The following is a 21,096-nucleotide window of genomic DNA, read 5'->3' on the forward strand; positions in this document are numbered from 1 at the left end:
AAACCCATGTTAAATCTCCAAGGCTGTTTCAGGCAACCCCCTATCTATTCTAACAGGACACGAATCCATTAGGGAGAAACTCTCCATCCAACGCATCACTAACAATCCACTTTATCACTGTGGACTCCCTGAAAGTTGGGAGCACCTAATGTACAGGTGCGAACTATATGAAGATCTCAGATGCCAAACTAATAACAAAAATATATTACCTGCCGCTAGACCAGCAACATCACATCCTGAGTGATGAAAGGCACTACAATGCCTTCAAGATATTTGCCTTCGAGAGACGAAAAACCTTCCCGCTTAACTAAGACACAATTCTGACGTCGAATGTACCTCCAGTAGCAACCAAGGTACACATCCGCCACGACCAAACCAAGCCTGGCAACAAAACTGAGAGTACAACCTGGATGCGACCTGTGTGCCAGGAACGATGTCTTCACCGGATACGACACTTACGTGATCTGGACTCTGCACCGAATTGACAACCTGCAGCTCTTCTGCCAGCGTCATCTGGCGGTTTGTATCACATTCCCTTGCGTGGTACCTGTAACCCCTCTGCCCCTGCTTCTTCTTCTGGTGAGGCCTGGGCCTGCCCCACTGACTGATTGGGGTCGCATTCCCTAATGTCCCCATACTTCTGTCTTTAACGTTCGCTTATAGGGATATGTTCGCTTGCATATCCCTATATGCAAGCGAACGCCCCACACGTCTAAATTTAAACATGTCAAGTTAACCGCGATCCTCAGTTCCAACTTCAACGATCTTCAAAAAAAAAAAACCCTACGGTTTTTTTTTTTTTTGTTTTTTTAGGTCCTTGCCACTGAAATCTCAGGAAATTAGGTGGCAGGACCTGCCAGAATAAATAATTATAATAATGGTGTACCTGGTCTGTCTCCACGGGGCAGAGTGGGGCAACATTGGGTCCCATTTGGGTCCCAGCGGCTAAATGATCAGAGGAACATCAGTACACGACACTACACATATACAAAATCCATATATACCTTTAAACCCCTGGCATTGGCCCTGTTCTATTTCACACCCACAAAGTATACTACGCGGAGATGGGGGAAACCCTTGGTGCCGTTTGATACTAAACACACTCTATACACTCTTCCATCATGAAGTGTGACTGATTTATTTTGAGTTTATCATGAACACCATGGCGAGATCTAGTCGTCCTTACATTTCGAAGGTACAGCTCTAAAACAGTGTTCGCAGACCGTACGTGACATAGTCCACAGGACCAAAAATATTGGTAATAATTTTGGAGACTTCCGAGTCAAATAGTGTATAATCTCGCTGCCTCTGTTCTGCCAGATAGTGACTGGAGGGAATCCGAGTAGTGTGTATGCGGGGAGCATTGTTGAGGCCAAGTTATGTCCACGAGCTGGGCATGTTCTTATCTTGTGTATGCCGCATCCAAAAATTTCATTACTTCATACACAGCATGTCCTCGCCACTTTTTCTTTACTACTGAAAACATCATGAATTTTACCATCTCTCGGAACGTGCTCTACGCAAACCTCGGTATGAAACCATAGGATACCATCATCAAGGAGAGGAATAAGCACACATTGGCACAACTGCTTTGTGGTCGCATGTATTCACCTGACATCTGGGAAGTGACGACAATCCCTCAGACCACTGAACGAACCCGCTGCAGTACAACATCTTGTCTTAAATATTCACTACAAAACCTGCATTACCAAGGATCAGTGTTTCCGGCGAATTCGTTTGGACCGTATAACTCCCTTGGAATTGATATGTCAGCTTTCTGAAGCTCGAAGCGCTACATACAGGACACCGTGAAAGAAATGTATAAACTAGACCAACTAGACTGTACCACCTTCACAGTTTCGGAACTTCAGTGTCTCTGTTAGCCTTCTTGTAAATACAATGTGCTTTCCTTTCTTTTAATTCAATCAATGCCTTGAATATTTATAATGTACACCCCTCTAGCCGAAACAGGCTGTCCCGGGGGTGCCCACTGATGTGGAAATAAAAATATTTTAATAATAATAATCTTTGGGATACTGTGGAAAGGTCCGTTCGAGATTTGGATCCTCCCCCCAGGAATGCGACTGAATTATGAACAGCTATGCAGCAAGCGTGGATGGAAATGCTGAAACGCTTTCTTGAACTAGTGGACCCAATGTCCCGCCGTGCCACTGCTCTTATCCGGGCGAAAAGTGGGCCTACCTTTACCAGGTAGGTGTCTCATGATTTCTGTCCACGGAATTGTTCGGATAAAGTTCACCCTGTGCTAATTGAAATAATAAACTTATTACTGGTCACCTTCTGTTGGATTCCAGTATATTCTGGTATTTTGGGTAATGAACAGGCTGATTAATCTGCAAAAAATCCAACCACCATAGATTTAACCAATATCCCTGTTTCAGCATCAGATTATGCACTAGTGATTTGCTGATCCGAAAATTTGGCGCTCCAGTGTCCGTAAAGGGCAAGAATAGATCATACTCATCTAACCCACCTACATTTACTCACAGGAGATAATCCACCACAGTGTCCACATCGTTCTATAAATCTGACTGTTAAACACATTCTGATTGACTGCCCCTACTATAAACAAGACAGAACTTTAACTCTGCTATCACTGGTTAACCTTGGTAAACCAACAACTTTAGAGACAAGGCATTGGTGACAAGGCAAATGTTTCCGAATTTTTCAACTTCCTCAAGCAAAGTGGACTTTTTAATCATTTCTGACTTTACAAAAATGTCTGATTTCTTTATATAAGCCCCAATGAAAATTTCGAAAAGAAATGGGATAATAGTGGAAGAAGTAAGGAAAAGACGAGAGGATGGGAAAGTATTAGAAAAGTTAGGAGATGAAAGTAAAAGGAATCTCCCAGAAAAAGGAAGAACAATTGGTAATAAGAAGAATAGAAGAGCATACGAATACAACTAGTTGACTATCTATAAACATTATAAAGAAGAACTAATATCAGAAACTTCAATACTTGGCCTGTGATTTAATGATGATTTTGAAGGATCCCTAGCATTTTCACTGTTATGGGTATTATTGCATCAGGCATCCATGTACCTATTCGCTGCCAGCAATAAAGGAGCTTAAGCAAGATGTCTATCGCATCTTGAAGACCTAGATTTCTGATCGCAATTTTTTCTTTCCCCACAAACGATTCAAGAATGGCATTGACATGTTAAGTATTTTCAGCAGTGTTTTCTCAATCAAATTCAGTAAACACGAGACGTAAGTGATGGGTTTACAGTGCGTGGCTTCAATTGGCTTGGAGACTTTTGGAAGTGGCCTAACAGAATACTTTTGAACAGAAAAATTCTCCTTTTAATATGGTTTTAGAATTAGTAAGAAGGGATCTATTAGATATGGGCTCAAACATTTAAAAATAAACTGTAGAACATTTTCAATCCACACGGTACCATTTGCAGGCAATTAATTAATCGCAGATATGAGGTCCTGTCATGTGATTAAGATAGTTGCAAGTGCATCTTTCTCAGCACGTCATCAAACATTGGAATATCAGTGGACTGATGGTGACCTCGCTGAATTCGTGCAATCGTACCCTTTGTCTTTGTTTGGAAGGCATCTCTTATTAAACGAGATGCTTCTAAATCTCTTTTCTTGCATTGTATCTGCTTTCCTGCTTTTTTGTATTAGACATTTTTTTGTACCTTGTACTTCAGCATTTTATTTCCCATTTTCCATGGTTCACAAGCTCTGGAATATGAAGAATGGAAATTGAGACACGGTGCTGTTACTGCTGTGCATGCAGTTTGAGAGTGGTCTGTTGAGCCACAAAATGCAAATGCCTTATCTCGGCATGCTGTTTTTGGGAATGCTCTTACTTCTGGCATTTGAAGCATTTACGTGGATTTGGAATATATGGTCGGCTCTTACAGGAAAGGTAGCTACGTTTAACTGATGCAGAGAGATTCAGAGTGCTGAAGGTAAGAATAATGTTCCTAAGCACACCATCCTGTTTGGCCATTATTCTTTTGGCACTAATGACACGTTGTGCCTTAGATTCTTCAGTAATTTCTTCCTCGGGAATATTAAGGAGGTCCCCTTCCGAAAATGACACCTTATGAGGTGCTTATAAGTTCTGTATGGGGTTACAGAAATAGGATGGTCTCTAGAGGTCTTATGCTGTAGGAGATGCCTAGAATGATTGGGGTTAGATGTTTTCAGATGTCAATCTTCTGAGCGAAGTAATCTGACTATTTTAGAAGTATCTGCTTCAGCTTCTATGCTTTTCTGCACAAGAAATAAATGGAAATAAGCTGCTAAGAGGTTTAGTTTATAAAGAAAGGTAGGTCTACTACAGAATATTATGTTTTTGATTCTGTTTTGTTTAGACGATTCATGTTCAATACGTGAGCTTATGGGCTCTACAGTCAGTGAGATTAAGTAGTCCATGTTTGCTCCTTTTTGCGTGAGTATTGGATTTATCCTCATATCGCTTGGTCACTGGTATCACCACATGGAGGCAGGTGCCTCCACATGGTGACACCAGTGACCAAGCGATATGAGGTTTGTGTGTCAGAAAAGTTAGTTATACATAGAAACGAAAGGTATATTTCCCTTCACGGTAGGAAGGTTAATTTTTTATTTTTTTGGAAGGAGCCAAAAATAAAAAATAAAAATAAAAACTTTGTACATTAAAGGCTTTAATAATCTCTTTAATCATTCGATTGGAAGCTTTCAAATCCCTTTGGAAATCGCTATGATCATTCGCTTGGCCCCACTCGGGGCCGCTAACCTTGGCATAGCTCAGGTTAGCACTGTAGGCGAATCTTCGTTTGGTGGCATTACAACAGCAGAAGCATTTCCTGAATTCTGCGTAAAATGACTCAAGATAGTGAATTCACTGATGAACAGTTGTAGAATTGCAATGAAACAGCGCTGTATTATAAATTCTCCCCACAAGCCACTGGATATTAAAAATGCTCATAATAAAGGGGCATGAAAACTAATAAAGAGAGAATTACTGTGAGAAAACAAGACTGCAAATCACATGCTAAAGCCATCGTGTATCGGTAATAGCCAAAGTCCCTAGTCGATGCTTGAATGACGAATGATATTTTTTATTGAAAGTTTAAAAGTTTATACCATCCGTGAGACGCCATTTACTTTCCAAAGAACGTTAAGAAAGGCCTCTATTATGTTGGATCACTGCCCAGCTCATCCTTCCGTTTGGAAATCGAAAGATGGCAGGATCAGTGTGCGTTTCTCCCAATAAACATAACTGCACTAATTGAAGCCATGGGCCAGGGCATTATTCGAGTCTTCAAAGCCTACTATTGTAGTGAGCTACTTGCTGATGTTGTAAATTCAGAAATTCAAGTTCTGTAAAGATTAAAACTTGTTTGTTTGTTTGTCATTTAGTTTTTAGGAGCATTAGCAACTAAGACCATATTGCTCCTGGATATACGGTGGTCATTCCCTGACCTTTCCGCATCCTCCGTATTTGGTGACGGGCTCGAACCCCGGTCTAATCAAGAAGCGTGTGCTACGTACTGCTGCTCCTTCCCACCTGGCTACTGAGGCGCCAGATTAAAACTGAAAGACGTTGCGCACAATACTGGATTAGCGTGAAAGAAAGTAAGCTCAACATCAGCAATTGCTGGAAAAACGTATTGGAAAAGGCGAGATCACTAGTAATAAAATTGATTTAGCAGCATCTTCAAAACAAGAAGCAAAGGCTGTGTAAGATGTAAAATCTTACAAATTTAAAATAAAAATAATTGTTTTGCTAGAAGTAAAGTTAAAATTTGAAGAACGCTAGATTTAGTGATGGGATGGTTTAAGCGTGAGAATTAACTATAGTAGCAAAGGGGTAAACAAGTAATTCAAATAATACCAGAGACAAACAGGAATAGCAGGACTAAGTAAAGGAGTGTCATTTGAGAACGGGCGTGAAGGGGATTGCTTAAGGAAGAACAATAGCACGTGAAACGGGATTATACAAAGCGCCTCCTTTGATCTCTGACACCGTTAGAACCAAAACAGGAAATGAGTGGACGTCCAGTGTTCACTTCAAAATAAAACCGGTGTCAGGCTGGCTGATATTTGAGTTTTCTGATATTTTTAGAGAGAAAGGTGTGAAACGAAAATGAGTGTTTGTGGAGGTTGCCGGTGGACATGAAAGGGTCATACTGCCTGTGAGAAAAAAATAAGAAAGTTCGAGAAAAGGGTTGGTTTGCGCACTGGGGAGACAGCTTGGGAGAATTGTGTTGGCAAATGGAAAGGAACATAAATTTAAACAGAGGGGGAGGATTGGTTGGATTCCTTGGGGGAAGCGTGCCAAACTTGAAGGGAAGTGTAAAGTTCAGGAACAAAAAGAGAGAGCGTGCGAAAGCAAAAAGGAGAAAGAGTGGATTTTGTCGGAAATGTAAGGGGGAGAAAGAGTGGAGTGGAAATATAGTGAGGAGATAGTCGACGAGGGGGAGGCGAAGTGAGTTTATCGGAAATGTAAGGGTGTGAGAATAAGGGATGAACGTGTAAGGGGTAGTTGAAGGGAGTTCGTTAAACAGTAAGAATGAAAGAAGAAGATTTACATAGATGAATAAGTCTACCGAGGAAAGCGATAATATTCTAAAATAGCCCTGGAAGCAGAGAGTAAGCAGCCCTGGAAGCAGAAAGTAGCAGTCTTGAAAAGCAGAGATTAGCAGTCCTGGGATTTGATTGATTGATTTGGTAGTTGTTGGCGCATCGGCTTCTGTGGCCATATTGCACCTCCCAAGGTTTTTGCAGTACTTTGATCCAAGCCCGAGGCGAGAATCGAACCCGCGACCTTTAGGTTGCCGGGCAGGTACTTTACCCACTCGGCTAGCCCGGTCGGCTAGCAGTCCTGGGAGCAGAAAGTAGCAGCCCTGGATGCAGTAAGAAATAGCTCTGGATAAGGGAAGATAGCAGCCCTGGATGCAGTAAGAAATAGCTCTGGATAGGGGAAGATAGCAGCCCTGAATGAGCAAGAAGTAGAAGGCCCTTACGAAAACATCCCGCCACAATATAGAAGTAAGTACCAAGTTATAATAAGCACACTATAAATTATTAGAAGGACTATAGGGAGATAATAAGAAAATTAAAGAGGAAGGTCATATGATTAATATACCCTAAGATATATAGGCATATGTAGATGAGTTGAGTATTGTTATTAGAACATAGTAATGAACAGAGAAATGGACGGAGATAGTCAATGTAAATATGAATGAACGGATGTAAAGTAGCTATATTAGATGGGTTAAATCAAAGAGATAATTAAGGTGAACACTAGCCTATAAGATGATCCAAATGTATTATGGCGACTAAGACAGTAAAGGGTTTGTGTTTAGTGCAGGTATGAAACAGATAATGAGGATAAATACTAGCATATAAGGTGGTTCCAATTGTATTATGATAACTAAGCCAGAGGAAGTTTGTGTTTAGTGCAGCTATAAATTAAATTGTATAAGAATGTCGAATAAGGAATTGAGTATGATCCCTAAATGGTTGCACATTAGAGAAGCTATAATAATGGAGATTCATGGAAAGCGTTAAGTATCCTTGTTCTATCTAAATGACGTATATGAATATCAATTTTTATAATGGAACAGTTCATTTAATGTATCAAATATGTTGTGTTATCTTTCCATATAATGTGCATAATTATCTTTAACTTCATTTTATGTAATAAAGAATTGTATATAGCCTTTAATGAAGTTTTAACTAGTCAATTTGAACACACAAGCCTAGTCCGAAGGAGGAATTTTACTTAATACAACAATTCTCAAGAATCTGACAGGAAAGAATAAATATGCATACGAACCCGATTCTTCTGTGAGGTACACGAGTCGGAATGCGGAATGTGGGGTAAGGAAACGAGAATAGAGTAAAGGTATAAACAGAATATAGGCATTCTTACAGGTTAAACAAATCCCCCCCCCGACAGCTGTTTGTAATATACTTGGTGGCTTGGAGCAAATTACCTAGCTGCGTGGATGCGGAAACTCCAATTGCACATTGTATGAGTGATGAAGCATTCGCAGCATGTGGGAAGACAAATAGACATATGACAAAATAGGCCAGTTACGTAGGACATGACTCAGAAGATAAAATGGATAACTCGTGTAAGGAAAAAGCACCAGAAATTAACAGTTATTGAACATATTAGTGGCGTGATTAGAACGTCAGAGTGATAGTGAAAATTTTTATTTATTGCATCTGAACACTATTAAAAATTATGTACTAAAAAAACTGTCATCACTTCCGGCAAACTAAACTAAATTACATGACTATTTCAGAACGGATGCATTAAATCTGTCCTTGTATCAGTAGAATGTAAACGAATGATATAACCTTTATTACGTTATGACTTTTAGTCTTTTATGAGTATACTAAAAGTATACTAAAAAAACATTAGCAATTAAAGTATTTATTTAAGTAAAATAATAAAGTATTAAATACAGTATAAATTATAAATCTATATTTATAAAATAAAGTATAAATCAAAGTAATAAAGCATTTATTTAAGTAAAGTGTATTTATGTTATAAACAAAAAAAATTGGTAAACTTTTTTCGGCTATAACGTGGTTAGCTTAGTTTGCAGGTATTAAAGTTATCTCCTCACATCCGCGTTACAGCGACTTAGCATCTACTAACTTATATGCTTATTTGGCAACTTAGCATCTACTAACTTATATGCTTATTTGGCAACTTAGCATCTACTAACTTATATGCTAACGCTCGTATGTCAGCAGATCTTTCTCATAATCAAACATGATGACATATCACTATTTGGAATAACGTCATTCCTAATCTCTCTTCTCAGGTGATTTAATGTCCCGTGTCTGTGTTAAAGGTACTCCATTTCTGCTACATGACATCCGCTGCTACTGACAACTCCTCATAACTAAAGAAAAGGTTATTTAGTTATGAAGAGTTGTCAAAAACGTCGGCAAGGTATATCGAGAGTATTCAACAACTAATTCAAACTTCAGTAACGAAAAAACGATTTCCAGGAATCATAAATTAATGCAAAATTATCCTGTCTTGGTTTTAAAAAGTAATGAGAGTAAACTTAGAATCTCTCTCTTACCTCGGAGACAAACCTTTTCATAATAATTTGAACCCTCTCTAGGAGTGAGATCGTCATTTCTTCCGCGTGAATTACGGTCCAGCCTATCACATCGCATATTGTGGTGGTTCACTGTGAAGGACGGGCATTCAGCACCGAGACCATCACACTGTTCTCTGCAGTCCAGCGTGTTTCCCAGAGACCCCGGATGAATTAGTGGAATAGGAGTTGTACGGGCAGATCGTAAGGTGTGTCCTGTAATCTTTGCATAGTTCACTCCACCATCAGAACAATGATCTGTAATTAGGGATTTAATTACTCCTAATGAAAATTAATTAATGAGCAGAGTTGTTCTCAATAATAACTCTCAAAAATAATGCTTAGAGATCCGTAATATGATAATGGATGCTTTAGTAAAATAAATAAATAAATACATAAATATTTTATTCCTGTGAAGAAACAGACAAGTCCATCATGACGCTGAGGGCAGTTGTAACAGGTGATTATTTAATGTGGCTTTGCGTACTGGAGGACTGGAGTCTTTTTTGGTGGGCTGGATTATCTGTTCAGAGTTCCAGCTGGTACATTTATTTTTACTACTGATGTAAATAATATAACCAGTTTGTTTATTTTATTTTAAAGATAACTCCAACCCCTAAATGAATTTAAGACAATTCTGATTGGTTTGATTTCAGTGGTGTTTTTTTTTTTTTTTTTTTTTTTGGCGCATTAGCAACATAGTGTGCATAGTGATAGGATCAGGCGCCACTTGTAGTTTCCCACATCAGCACCATATGTACGCTGTGAAGAAATACAGTACTACTTGTAAATGATAGTAAAGTGTTGCGTGTGGAATGTGTAGTAGTATGTTGGATTCTATTATTATGTTCTGGCATTTGGCCGCAGGGCCCCCTGGTGGAAATCCATGTCACCTGCACACACCGCTAGGAGGTAGTCAGGCTGCCCATCATATGAGAAAGAAAAAGCGATAGATTGCGGTACTACAGTGTAAGGAAGAAGAAAGGGAGTAAAAGTAAGAGAAAAGAGGAATCCCCTAAATTAACCCCAGTGACCATGCAAAAAGGGGAGAAAGATAACCCCAGGAAGAGTATAAAAGCCACACAGCGAGAGTGCTGAGTATACTACTTTATTTGGCTGTAGAGTAGTATAGACCACTGGAACCTACCCAACTATGTGGCTGGGTTAGCAAGTAACCCTATCCTGGATGTTCCACGGTTTGCAAATCGATGTTTTTAAAATGAAGTAGAGATTTTATTTCCCATTTGGGCAAGTCCCTCACGGGTTTGTATCCCTAGTTTGAGTTGGTTGTAGGGTGCTGCGCCTAGCAAAGAGCTTCTGTGCGTACTCCGTTAGTAGTTTGTAGGACTGTTCATCAGAAATGAACAGGTGCTCCTGTCCTTGAGGTAGGTGTTGGAGTCGAGTGAATAGTGTTCCTCGAAGATCGTCATAAATTGGGAAGTTATAAAAAATATGGTTTCAATCTTCTTTTTCTCAACATGTACAGTGAATTATTGATAATTCCAAATGTAGTCAACTTATGGTTAATAGAGCCGTGTCCAGTTATAATATATGTATAGTAAAGGCCGGTAGAGAACCAAGGTGATGACTTTGGATATACAAGTTTGACATCTGGGATGAATTTCTTAGTTATTAGGCCCTTCTCCGTCTCTTCCCATCTTGTCTGCCGGATTTGTAGTAGCATAGTAGCTATTTTCTTCTTTTCTTGCTTACAGTCATTGCGGGTGTCGATGGTACGTCCGAAGGTGCTAGCTGGGATGCCCTGAGACAAGCAGTAGTGCAATCCTCGACGGATAATCTCCAAACCTCTAAGTCAAGGGGGGGGGAAACACCCGCAAAAACCTGAAGGGCCGGAGGCGCTCTGCTCAGTCCCCGGTAATGGCTAGCAAGATACTCAGCTGAATTATTTCTAGTTTGGGCTTTTTCGAACAGTTATTGCTCTATAGTACCAAATCCAGTATGCAATCATGCATATGTAATAACAAGGAGGAATATAGCCTTATACAGGAATTTGAGCGTTCGCCGGTTTAGTCCCCGGTCGCGCCTGCTCTCTTGGATAATAAGAGCCGCATTAATTTCTGATTTTGACTTGAAGGTATGAGAGGTGCGGGAAGAAGAAAAGCTTCGAATCCAGGATAATATCCAAGTGTTTTAGGGAAGTTACCAGCTTGGTGGGTTTTTCTTGTACCTTGATCTGTGAAGGCAAATATTTCCAGGGTGCCTTTTAAGAAGTATGATTGTGTCTTCTGCGGGGAAATCCGGAGCTTTTGTAGGGTCGCCCAGTTGTGTAAGATCTGTAGTGCTTGATTGCCAGTGGCCTCGATAGCTGCTTTGGAGTCCGCTGCGATGGAGATGGTAATGTTATCCGCGAATGCTTGGATGGTAACAGGGCCCCGATCCAGGCCAAGGATAATTTCCAGAGGAACTGGCCGAGAATCGAGCGCTATAGGCAGACTTTGTATATAGACTTAGTGAGCTACTGGTATTGTGATCTTCCTGTTAGAAAGGTAACTTTGTATGCACTTGAATAACTTGACTGGTATGCATGTCTGTCTTAGCCTGCGGAAAATGCTTGGCTACCAGAGCATGTCAAAGGTCCAGGCAAAGTCGGTGGTTATAAGGAGATTATTGTTGGCTGCAGCTTGAGTTATTTGGGAGAGAGCGTCCTCTGCTCTGTGCAGCATCCTGGGCAAAATAGTGTGAATTGGATTTCTGTGTAGTGTGTGAGGAGCCTGGTATGGAGGACGCGTTCGAGTCGCTTTCTCTGTGTGGATAGGAGGGCAATGGGCCGGTATGAGTTAGGCTGTTCTGGAGACTTCGATGGGTTTTTAAATACTAACTTTAGTTCAGCTGTTTTCCAGTCTTCTGGGAAGGATCCGTCGGTTAGGCATTTATTGAATAGATTAAGTAGCAATTGTGGATTTACCTGGTAGGCCATTTTTAGAATTTCTGGTTCAATGTAATTCGATCGTGGGAGATTTTTTATCCTTCGTTTGCCAAGGGTGGCAATTGTTCAGTATTAAATCCTTCCTTCATAGAAGTAAAGCTATTACTTCACTTAATAAAATTGTTCTTTGAGAGTGGAATCCATCCAGCTCAACTGAAAAAGGCCTTTGTTACCCCTCTTTCAAAAAAGGAGACTCATTCTCACCCAACAACTACAGATCAGTTTGTCAATTAAGTACACTCCCAAAGATAATTGAGTTCATTGTAATGAAGCAGCTATTTAACTTTATGAATCTTAATTTGTCAGATTATTTTCACGGATTTATCAAGGGTCGTTCCACCTGCACAGACATGATTTCGTTTGTCCCAGGCGCTTGATGAAGGAAAAGAAGTCGATTCCAGAGTATCTTCCTTGGTTTAAGCAAAGCCTTCGACAAGGTAGTCCATCAGAGACTAATCGATAAACTGCATCGCTATGGTCTCAGAGGACAGGCACTAAACTGGAATGCAAACTACTTGGAGGGTACAGACTACAAAGTATTTTAGGGTCTAACGGCACTAGGGATTTGCCTCATCTCCGGGTATGTTCTTTGTATCGAGGACAGTACGCTGTCCAGGCCAGAGGTTTAAAAGTGTGTGGGTAGTGTGTTGTGTAATATGTTGTGCCCCTTGTTCATCTGGCTTGTTAGCCGCTAGGCCCCCTGATGGGACCTGACTTTTACATAATCCGCCACGTGGAGGCCAGCCAGGTGTTCCCTTAAAGTTTGCTCTGGTAGGTCCTGCCACTTACTTTCCTGAGATTTTCAGTGGCTAGGACCTAAAAAAAAATTATTTTCCTTTTGGGCACAGATGGTATATTAAACACTGTTTAGAGGGGCTATAAGGGCACTGGAAGTGATAAGATTTCCTAATAGGTCGGGCATGAATTTTGATGATTTAAATTTGGTCGTGTGTGGGGCAGATGCTGTGTAAGGGGAAAGAGATGGGAGGAGAGGCGGCAGACTGGGGGGATTGGAAATTGCAAGTAAGGGATCGATAGGGAAGATGACCCCTGTTGAAAGAGTGCGGCATACCCATGCCCCACCAGAGTAGAAAGAGGGATGGCAGGAGGGGGAGGAGAAAGCAGGCCATCTCTTCTCCCCTGCCAGGGAAAGAGGAGTAAAAAAGCAGACTAGGCAGAGTGTCTAGCCAGGGCAGTCCAGTGGAGGTCCGAGTGCAAGTTGTAATCTTCATCTTTGCGTTAGTCTGGTGGAGATCCAAGTCCAGAAATCAGGCCCAGTTCGTTACGTTCATGTGTTGTATCTATTTCAAGTAGTCACTAGTTCAGAGTTTTGCAGTGATTTCCGGTAGTCATGTCTGTGTTTTCATAGGTTAGTGATGATGTGGTAGGGATCTTTGTCTTTCAAAGAGTTCGCGGGCAAAGATGGTGAAAGACCGGTAATTACCTTCTTCTTCTAATATTATTTCTTCTCGGTTCCTTAGCAACGAGTTGATCCGTGTGTATAGCTGACATCTGAGGTCCTCATAGTTGTCACAGTCGTGGATAAGATGTTCCCAGGTTTCCACCTGCTCGCAGTTACAGCTCGGGTTGTCAGAGATTCCCAGCTCATGGAGTTTTCCTCTGAAGGAGCCTAAGAAGGAAGGTGGGTGCAAGTCAGGGGAAAACCAGGACGGCGAGATAGGATATACGTTGCTAACATCGGGTATAAATTTTTTGGTGACTTGCCCTTTTGTGGTAAGATTCCATCTATTTTGCTAAATAGATTGCAGGTGTTCCGTTAACCTCTTATTTTCTGTGGATCTCTTGTGTAGTCTAGATAAGTTGTGGTTCTTCATTTCGAATGTTGGTGTAGCAGCTCACAGTGCACAACTCCAGGTCCAGGGGAAGGAAGCCCACCAGGACTTGGAGCGCATGGGTGCTCACCGTGCAGCAGGCTCTGTTGTTGTCAATAGTATGGATCGGTGGATCGACCCCAGCTTTTTCTTGTTGACTGCTGTGTTTGCTTTCTGATACCAGTCGCCTGCACCATAGGCAAGGATAGGGATGATGAGAGCTTTGTATAGAAGGGAGAGGGCCCTCTTCTTTAGTCCCTAGTCCCTCCTGGTGATTTTGGTGATCACGGCCAAGAGCCTCCATATTAAGTTCAGAGAGATGTTAAGTTCAAATTTCGGTCTAGTATTATTCCTAAATATTTTAGTTCCTGTTTGAGTTAGATGGTCGCTCCATTTATTTTGATTAGTGGAGGTCTACCAGGGTCAAGAGCACCCCTGAGGAGTATGTTTGAGTTTGTTTTTTTCGGTTGAGATCGTTAGAAGATTCTTCTTGACCCAATCCTGTAGCATGTGTGTGGCATGATTGCCTATATGGCCTCCAGTCGAGCCCTGCTGTCTGCTTGAAGCATCATAAAAAAATATATATATTATTTTAGGGTTTCCCATAATTAAATACATTAACTCGTATTCGTGTCTGTAAATTGCGTGTGTTCTCTGGTCGATTTGCCTGTTTTTCTGGACGAAAAAACCTTGCTATCTACGCCTGAGACCGACTAACTCCGCCACGGAGTGAAAAAAGCCCACTAAAGTTCCTCCCGTCATCGACGGGAATCGAACCCGGGCTTTTTCCACGCGGTGTGGGGAGGACGGTGACGGTACCACTGTGCTACCCACGCAGACGCTTGAAGCATCATAATCAGGTCATCAGCGTATGCCTGTGTAATGACATTGGAATATCCAGATTTAAAAACTCATCAAACACCAGGTTCCACAGGAGCCACCCCAGGATGGATCCCTGCGGGCAGCCCCTGTAAACCAGTCTGGATACATTCATTCGACTTACCTTCAGCAAGTCCACCTCCTAAGCCTAGGCTTATATGTGGATTATGCTACTTCAGTGTTATTATCTTGAGCTATTCTAAAAATGCTAATATAGTAATAATAAAATACTATTTAAAATTCAAACATCACAACACATCTTGGGAGAGCACTAATCCTCTTAGCCACAGCCAAGAAGGATATAATATTAGCTATCATTTTCTCACATATCCTAATCGGCTGTGTTACCGTCCCCAGCCACGAGGAGGCGGGAACAACTATCTAGTCTTTCTATCCGTTTAAAAAATAAACTCACAAACTTACTGAAGTACCATAGGAGAGCCCTATCTGTGAACATGATCCATAGATCTTGTTGTTCAAGTCTACCTAGACTTATCTCCAGTTCATGCCCTAGATCAACGTATTGATCACAATGGAGCATAATATGGACACTAGTTTCTTGTAACCCACAAGAACATAAATCATTTTCCACAAGGCCCAACTCATGGAGTCTTTTTGCCAATCCATGTCTAGTTATAAGGAAAGTGGCATGTAGTCCAAATTGCTGCCAACAATTTGCCCGCACATTTAATATGTCAACTCTTGGTAGATACATATAGGTGACACGGACTTTTTAACTCGTGTCCCACCTCTGTTGCCATACAGCCATCAGTTCATTTTTAATTCTTGCCTTTTCTTGTTTATAATCAGATCTCGAATATATCTTATTTAGATCTGGGCAAGAGGACACGGCCAACACAGTTTTCCTGATGTTCTTTCTAGCGCAATACAGTAACGCCGACAAGATGGTCTGCAAATCAGCCGGAAATCGTCCAGCTGAGAGCTTCTGCAGAGCTTCTGTCGACACTGTTCTACAGGCTCGTGTTGTGCATAAGAGAGCGAACCTCTGTGTCTGGAGCAAGTACTTCTTTTCAACAGTATTAGTAATTCGGTGCAACCAAGCCACAGAAGAATATGTGATTATGGGGACAAATACACAATCATAAAGGCGATTCAGGCCTCTTCCTTTTATCCCCCAATCTGTTCTGATCATTCTTCTCAGCTTGGCGTATATCACTTGCACTTTATTTTTATGTACTTCATGTGCTCCAAAAACGCCATCCTCTCTCCTACACACAAACCAAGGTACTTTACAGAGGTCACATACCCAATTGACATATCAAATGCTTTAACTACTGGATTTCTATTCATACTCAGGCTTCCCTTGAGCAGCATCTATACAGTCTTCGTTTTTGAGATCTGTAACTTATACAATTTGGACCACTCCATCAGTTCATCCATTATTTGAGAGGCACGTAGTTGGGACCTTGCATTGCCATATACCAGGATTAACAAGTCATCGGCATATGCCACCACGTTCATACCAACGTGATTTCTTCTCAAAATATCATCCATAACTATTGTCCAGGCGTTAGGACCAAATACAGAGCCCTGTGGACAACCTAGTTTAATATTCCTTTTTATTTCAGTATATTTTGTCCTAACAATTATCTTTCTATTTGAAAAATATTCTTTAAAAACTGAATACAATTTTTCAGAACATCCAATGTTTCTAATCCTGGAGAGGATTCCTTCCCACCAAAGCATGTCGAATGCTCCGTGAAAATCAACAAAGATTCCAAGAACGTAACGCCCCTCATAGCTCTGAATGTATGTTGTCATCTGATAAATAGCGTCCTCTGTAGACTTACCTTTTTTATAACCATACTGGTTATCAGAGGACATTTGATTCTCATCATATTTAATCATTAGTCGACTGATACACAGTCGTTCATAAGTTTTAGCTATTACAGACAACATTACTATGAAACGATACGAACCGCTTCACTTGATAGTTTACCGGACTTTTAATAATCAGTTTCAAAACGGCCACTCTCCACACCTCGGGGAATGAACCCATCTCCAAGCATTTATTAAACATCTTGACCATTAAATCGGGTCTTATATTAAAAACCTTTTCATTATTTTAACTTCTATTAAGTCAGGACCAAGCGACTGGCCGTGAACCGCCTGTGCAACAGCATCTTGGACCTCTTCCTACAAAATCTGTATTTTAGGCCAGCCCTAGAATTTGCCTCACAGGTCTGGTTGCCACGTCCAACTTACCAAAAATTAGAAATTGAAAATATTCAAAAAAGAACAGTACAGTACGTTTGGTTTAAAGTGGCCTTGAATACAATGAGAAACTCTACCAAGAGTGGCGTGTATTCTTTGGACTTGAAACACTGGAAGAAAGAAGAGATAAAGCCGTCTTACACCTTTTTAACCAGTTGTTAAATGGTACCCTGAATTTGCCCTCATCTCGTCTCACAAATAAATTTCAATGCACCGACAAGAGCTTTAAGAAACCATCCTAGGCAAGAACAAATTACGGATACTACAATTTCTATAACGGGACTGCAAGATCAATCAACAAAGCAAATCTGCAGATATTTGACACCCCTGGAAACTTCAAGAGGCAACTGAAATTGCTCACCTCCTCCGTTACCTGAACCTTCAAATTGACTCTTCTTGCAAGTTCTAAGACTCTGATTGTATAATGTGTGTGAAGAAATACCAGTGCCTTACCTTACTTCTACCTGTTCACTTAAATAGGACGGATCAGTCCTATTTTTATTTATTTAGTTTTATCTCTAGATTTCAATTTACTATTCTTTTTATGTACATTTACTTTTCTCTTTACTTTGGAAATGTAGACTCCAAGCTTCAGCTTTGAAGCTGTGTAATGATGCGTTATAGCTACATCCTCAGGTACGTTTGATTGCTGCTTTATAGCTGTCAACAACAGCAACAATAATAATAATAATAATTATTATTATTATTTCTCCTATATTATTTCACCCTGATTGGGGATTCCACCTCGTGACGTGTATTGCTAGCCATTTACACAGGGTGGCTGTTATTATTATTGTTATTATTATTATTAGGACCAAAGAGCCTCCTACAAGTCCAAATGAGGAGTTCTAGGGAAATATCTGGAGCAGTGAAGTAAGACATAACAGCAGAGCACCCTGGATAGAAGTAGAACGAAAGAAAACCAAAGACGTAAAAGAGATGAGAAAGTGGGAGCTTCGAGAAGAAGTAAAACAGTCGATCAGGAACAACCACAACTGGCGAACCCCAGGAATTGATAACATCCACATCTACTGGTACAAGACGCTCACCTGCACACACAAGCACATAGCAGAGTAGTTCACTTGAATGATAAGTCACCTACTCTGCCCGAGTAGCACATTGGTATAATCACCATCCTACACACACCGGGTGGAAAAGGCTCCGGTTCGAATATGGTCGATGTAGCGAACTTTTATGGGCTTTTTTCACTCTGGGGTTGAGTTAATCGTTTTCAAGAGTAGATAGCAAGGTTTAATCCCCGGAAACCCGTGTTCTTCGTCTAGAAAAGCATGAAAATGGACCAGAGAACATACGCAATTTACAGACACAAAGACAAGGGTAGATGAAATAATTTTCTGGATTACCCTAATATATATATATATAGAGGGCATCTCAAAAATATTGGTACAAACGTTTAGGGGAGGTAGGTAACATCTAAAGGAATGTGAATCGCATAGGAACCCATAACCGGAAACGTCACGGGAAAGTATTAGCAGAGGCACAAGAAGCAGAATGACACAAGACAGTAATTAGTGGCAAACATTTATTTGACATAATATTAACAATGGAGTACGAGATGGTTGCATTTCATGATGTTACAACAGATGCTCGAAGGTTCCACCATGAGACGCGATGCATGCGTGACACCGACGCAGCATGGATTGGCGGACACAGTCGAACACATCTGGAGTTTCTTTGCTAGTAGCAGCAGCACAGATGAGTCTAGCCACGAGTTCCATTTCAGTCTCCACAGGCGATTCATACACGATACATTTGAGGGCCCCCACAAAAAGAAATCAAGGATCGATAAATCAGGTGAGCGTGGGGGCCAGGCAATGGATCCACCACGGCCAATCCATCGACGCCCAATACGCCTGTTCAAATGGTCACGAACGCACCTTCCACCATGGGCAGGCGCCCCGTCATGTTGAAACCAAATGTTGCGTCTCACATTTGCTGGAACATCGTCAAGTAACCCTGGTAGAACTTGTTCAAGAAAGATCCGATATTTAGCGGAGTTCATGCGGGATGGTAACAGGTATGGGCCGACTAAGCAGTCACCGACCATACCTGCCCACACATTTATTGAGAAGCGATGTTGTGCCGCATGGGGGCGCACACCGTGTGGGTTGTTGCGAGCCCACACATGAACATTGTGCTGATTGAATAAGCCTTCGCGAGTGAAATAAGCTTCATCCGTAAACAAATCATAGGCTGGAAAATTCAATTCTTGTTGAACACTTTCTTGAAGAAACACTGCGCAAAAGCCACACGTGCAGGATGATATTGGGGGAGCAATAACTGAACCCTTTGGGGGAGTAAGGAATCATCATGCCAGACACGCTGTACACTGCAACGAGGCACTCCTAAGGCAGAGGCAACGGCACGTGTGCTTGTAATAGGATTATTCTGGACGGCATTCAACACACTTTCTTTCATGGCGGGAGTTCGCGTCGAACGTGGTCTGCCCGCACTACTCCCGTTACCTCTAAATGACCCATAATCGCACAAATTTTGATGCACACGCGCAAACAAACGGTGGTCCGTTACATGTCTGTCTGGGAAGAGTTTTCCATAAATTCGTTGAGTGGCTCGTCCATTGCCCTCTGCTAATCCATACACTAGGTGCATGTCTGCCAGCTCACAGTTCGTATATCGATGCATGCTCTTCGTGCGGCGACTACTGCTTGAATGAGTAAAACAGAAATTTTCCCTCTCGCGAACTGATAAACAGTGCCATCTACCGACTTACGGTGACGTTTCCGGTTATGGGTTTCTATGCGATTCACATTCCTTTAGATGTTACCTACCTAAACGTTTGTGGCGCCTCCGTAGCCAGGTGGGCAGGAGCGGCAGTGCGTAGCACACGCTTCTTGATTTGTCCGGGGTTCGATCCCGTCACCACCAAATGCGGAGGATGCGAAAAGGTCAGGGAATGACCACCGCATATTCCCGCAGCAATATGGCCTTAGTTGCTAATGCTCCTAAAAACCAAATAACAAACCTAAACGTTTGTACCAATATTTTTGGGACACTCTGTATATATATTATTACCTGCCCCTAGCCATGTGCTGTGATGGGCTTGCTGTATTTGGAATAAATGAATATTTATTTATTTATTTATATATATATATATATATATATATATAATCCAAATATACTAGTGTTAAATTGTAAGATATAAACCTAGAAAATAATTAAGTGTTACTATTATATAAAAATAAAAACAAAATGTTACAATAAAACGAACCGATTAATGCCATCAAAAGATATAACATTACATCGGACGTTAGGTATGTCCAAATTATATAAGTTAACGTAATGCGAGTACCTCATCGTTTGAAAATTGATGTAACCATTCTCCAACCGTACCTCCAGCTTACATGAAAAATGCAAAGTTACTTAAGATATATCAAATATTAGATAAATAACAAAATAACAAAATAAGCCCAACTTGGGAACCCATTTTGTAGGAGACTTTGTCGAGGGCTAAACCCCTACAAAATAAAAACCCAAGTTAGACTGAGCCATCGGTTTCTGTTATCATCTGCCTGTATACCATTTCCAATATCCATAATAATGGATAATACAATTAATTTAGCATTGGGTTATATTAATTACTATATTTCAGTATAAAACTGGCCGTCCAAAAAGTGGGTTATGTCTAATCATAATTTGTACGAATACAGACTGGATGATATTTAGCCCGACCGATCGCTACAAAAATATAAGCACAACTGAGAAATATTAATAATTGTTGAAAAATATGCCGAAAAATTTTTGTTGAACTATATGCAGAAAATAATTTCAGTAAAATAGGCTAATACAGCTAACTAAAGGCGAACGGAAGTCAGAGTAGATAAAGCAATATGTCAGAGTAGATAAAGCAAAGTGAGATACTATTGCTTTATCTACTCTGACTCAACAATTTCTCCTCCACTTTCCTCTCAGTTATTAGAAAATCATCTAGCTCACTGCCAATGTTTACTTCACCTACGACATTCCCCTTCCTGAATAACTCCTCATGTGTGAATGTAGATGCAAAATACTCGTTTAGATTGTTAGCCACCTGAGCTGGATCCTCAACTGTTGAACCATCAACATC

General features: G+C 40.9%; 1 protein-coding gene across 1 annotated transcript in view; it reads right to left on the minus strand.

Moving 5' to 3' along the window:
• The window catches only part of LOC150087119 (uncharacterized), a 447,878-nt gene that overhangs the window by 396,145 nt on the left and 30,637 nt on the right, over window positions 1–21,096 (minus strand). The window contains exons 5-6 of the mRNA XM_090372381.1: window positions 16,568–16,660; window positions 9,081–9,356 (exon numbers count right to left, since the gene is read on the minus strand). Of these exons, the coding sequence (XP_090228507.1) occupies window positions 9,081–9,356; window positions 16,568–16,660 (369 nt within the window). The remainder of the gene's footprint in view (window positions 1–9,080; window positions 9,357–16,567; window positions 16,661–21,096) is intronic.

The sequence above is a fragment of the Mastigoproctus giganteus genome, chromosome 4, assembly GCF_048544385.1.
Source record: "Mastigoproctus giganteus isolate SK-2022 chromosome 4, ASM4854438v1, whole genome shotgun sequence".
In the NCBI taxonomy this organism is placed as follows: Eukaryota; Metazoa; Arthropoda; class Arachnida; order Uropygi; family Thelyphonidae; genus Mastigoproctus; species Mastigoproctus giganteus.